Below are 2,045 nucleotides of genomic sequence, written 5' to 3' on the forward strand. Positions count from 1 at the left end.
TTGTTTATTTGTGTACAAACGATTCCGTACTGTTTTTATGAGATGAGGTGCATCCGAAAATACAAAGACTTTTCTCGAAGGATCAAAAGGTTTATAAAATAGTTTTTAAAATCAATTTTCTTAGCTCAAATCTATTAAATCATGTTCAATTTTAATAAAAAATATGATTAATAATATTGTGTAAATAAAATTACCGCTAATGAATTCCACATGGTTCTATTAGTAGAAGCCCCGTCAGAAGTTAATCCAACTACCTCTCCTCTAGAGTCTTCTATTAATAAAATAGCCTTAACAACTAATTTAGCTAGATCAACTCCTGTGAATAATTATAATTTCATATTATCTAGGTATTTTTATTCAATAAGAAATAATATTACATTATTACCTTTTATAGGTCCATGCGAAGCAAATACTGCTACAGGTTGTGCCACATTTTCTTCTAGACTTTGCCACATATAGACTAACCCATGGTTAGCCTTCAAGTTGCTTTCTTGTTTGGATTCAATTTCATCTCCACAATCTTCTAACCCTGTATACGTTAATGTCCTACTACTGACACTAATACTCTCCCGTAAGAACATTTCGTCCAATAAAAGTATGCCTTTACATTGAAATTTATTTTTGGTACTAAATTTCTTTTTTAAAAGTTTGAATAGATTTGGATCAAATCCACAACCGATTTTAATGGAAGTAAATATTTCCGAACTGTGTTGATGCATGGCAAAGGAAGAATATTATGGTCACGTAAAAATTTATACCCAGTTGGTGATCTGAAAAAAAGCAAATCATTAAAATATCTAGTACAACTCATGATGTACAGCTTTACCTTATTTGAAACAATAAACAGAGTAATATCCAGTTTTCAAAATATTTTCTGTTTTTGGAGTTGACGACTTTGGAAGCTTTAAATATTTCAAAAATTAAGTCCTTTTGACAGTTAGGAACATTAGAGTTCTTTAAAATTTGACTTAAATTTTTATTTGATATTCCAACCATTTCTTCTTTAAAAGTTTCAGACATAGTATTTATTTTTATGGTTGCTCTTAAATATTTTCTTTTAACAATGTCTTTAGTTTTTTGCAATTTGACAGTCTTTTTCTTTTTGTTGGATGAAAAATATATCCTTGAGTTTTGTCTAGCTTTCTTATTTGTTAATACTGTACCATAGCTTTTTGCACCACACACAAATATCACTGTTAACATAATATTTAAATTTTATATAATTAAAATTTTACGGAATTTTATTGTGTTCCATTGATATTAATTATATTTAAGTTGGCCATTTTTAGGTTAGGTCCATTGGTTAGGTAAACAAAAGCGGGTCGGGCCGCCAAGGCGAGCGGTGCGCCGGTGCGGTGGAGAAACTGGTTTTGGATGCGCGCCTGGTCATCATCTTATCGTGCGCGGAGTATATATGATGTACTCATATTCATATATAAACCATTATTTTCGGTATTATATGTCATATCTAAAATATCTTCTGTACCATCTACCTATTTATTCAATAAAACAGTTTTATTGTTGTTGTAAATGTATTTTAAAATAAGACTAAATAATACATACCATAACATTAGAAGTAGATGCATTATTAAATAAATTTTGATCAATAGGTATGGCTCCTTCTCGTAATTTAGGTCTTTTGTAACATATCTAAGAGATAATATTTAAAATTACTAAAACCCTTAAAGTGAACCCATAGGTCAATATTTAACTATGGTTGATCCCAGGATAGATCGTGGGTAATATTCAGACTTGAGATTATATAAATAATCAGTGGCTCATAAAGGTTCAACACATTTAATCGTTAGATGGCGCCAGTCAGCAATTCTACAGCTGATTTTGAGACTCAGTTTGACCGTCTCCTTATCACATTTCGATGTGTAACCAGTATATCTTAAATCGTGGTTTAACTTATGGTTATTTTTTTATCGCGTCGTTGCCATTCGACGGCGATAAAGACGTAATATACCTATACAGTCAAAACTCTTTATAACGAATCTGAAGGGACCAAGAGATTTCTTTCGTTATAGAGAGTTTTCGTAATA

The 2,045-nt window shown here is 30.8% G+C and overlaps 1 protein-coding gene across 1 annotated transcript; it reads right to left on the reverse strand.

Annotated features, from left to right (window-relative positions):
• On the reverse strand, window positions 1-976 carry LOC126555620 (uncharacterized). The gene is made up of 3 exons (XM_050210516.1): window positions 386-976; window positions 195-316; window positions 1-131 (listed from the first exon to the last, which is right to left on the reverse strand). Exons 1-3 carry the CDS (start codon window positions 717-719, stop codon window positions 126-128), a joined length of 462 nt encoding a protein of 153 aa, XP_050066473.1. The 5' UTR covers window positions 720-976; the 3' UTR covers window positions 1-125.
• Window positions 977-2,045: the final 1,069 nt, after the last annotated feature.

Source organism: Aphis gossypii, unplaced genomic scaffold (assembly GCF_020184175.1).
Source record: "Aphis gossypii isolate Hap1 unplaced genomic scaffold, ASM2018417v2 Contig00953, whole genome shotgun sequence".
Lineage (NCBI taxonomy): Eukaryota > Metazoa > Arthropoda > Insecta > Hemiptera > Aphididae > Aphis > Aphis gossypii.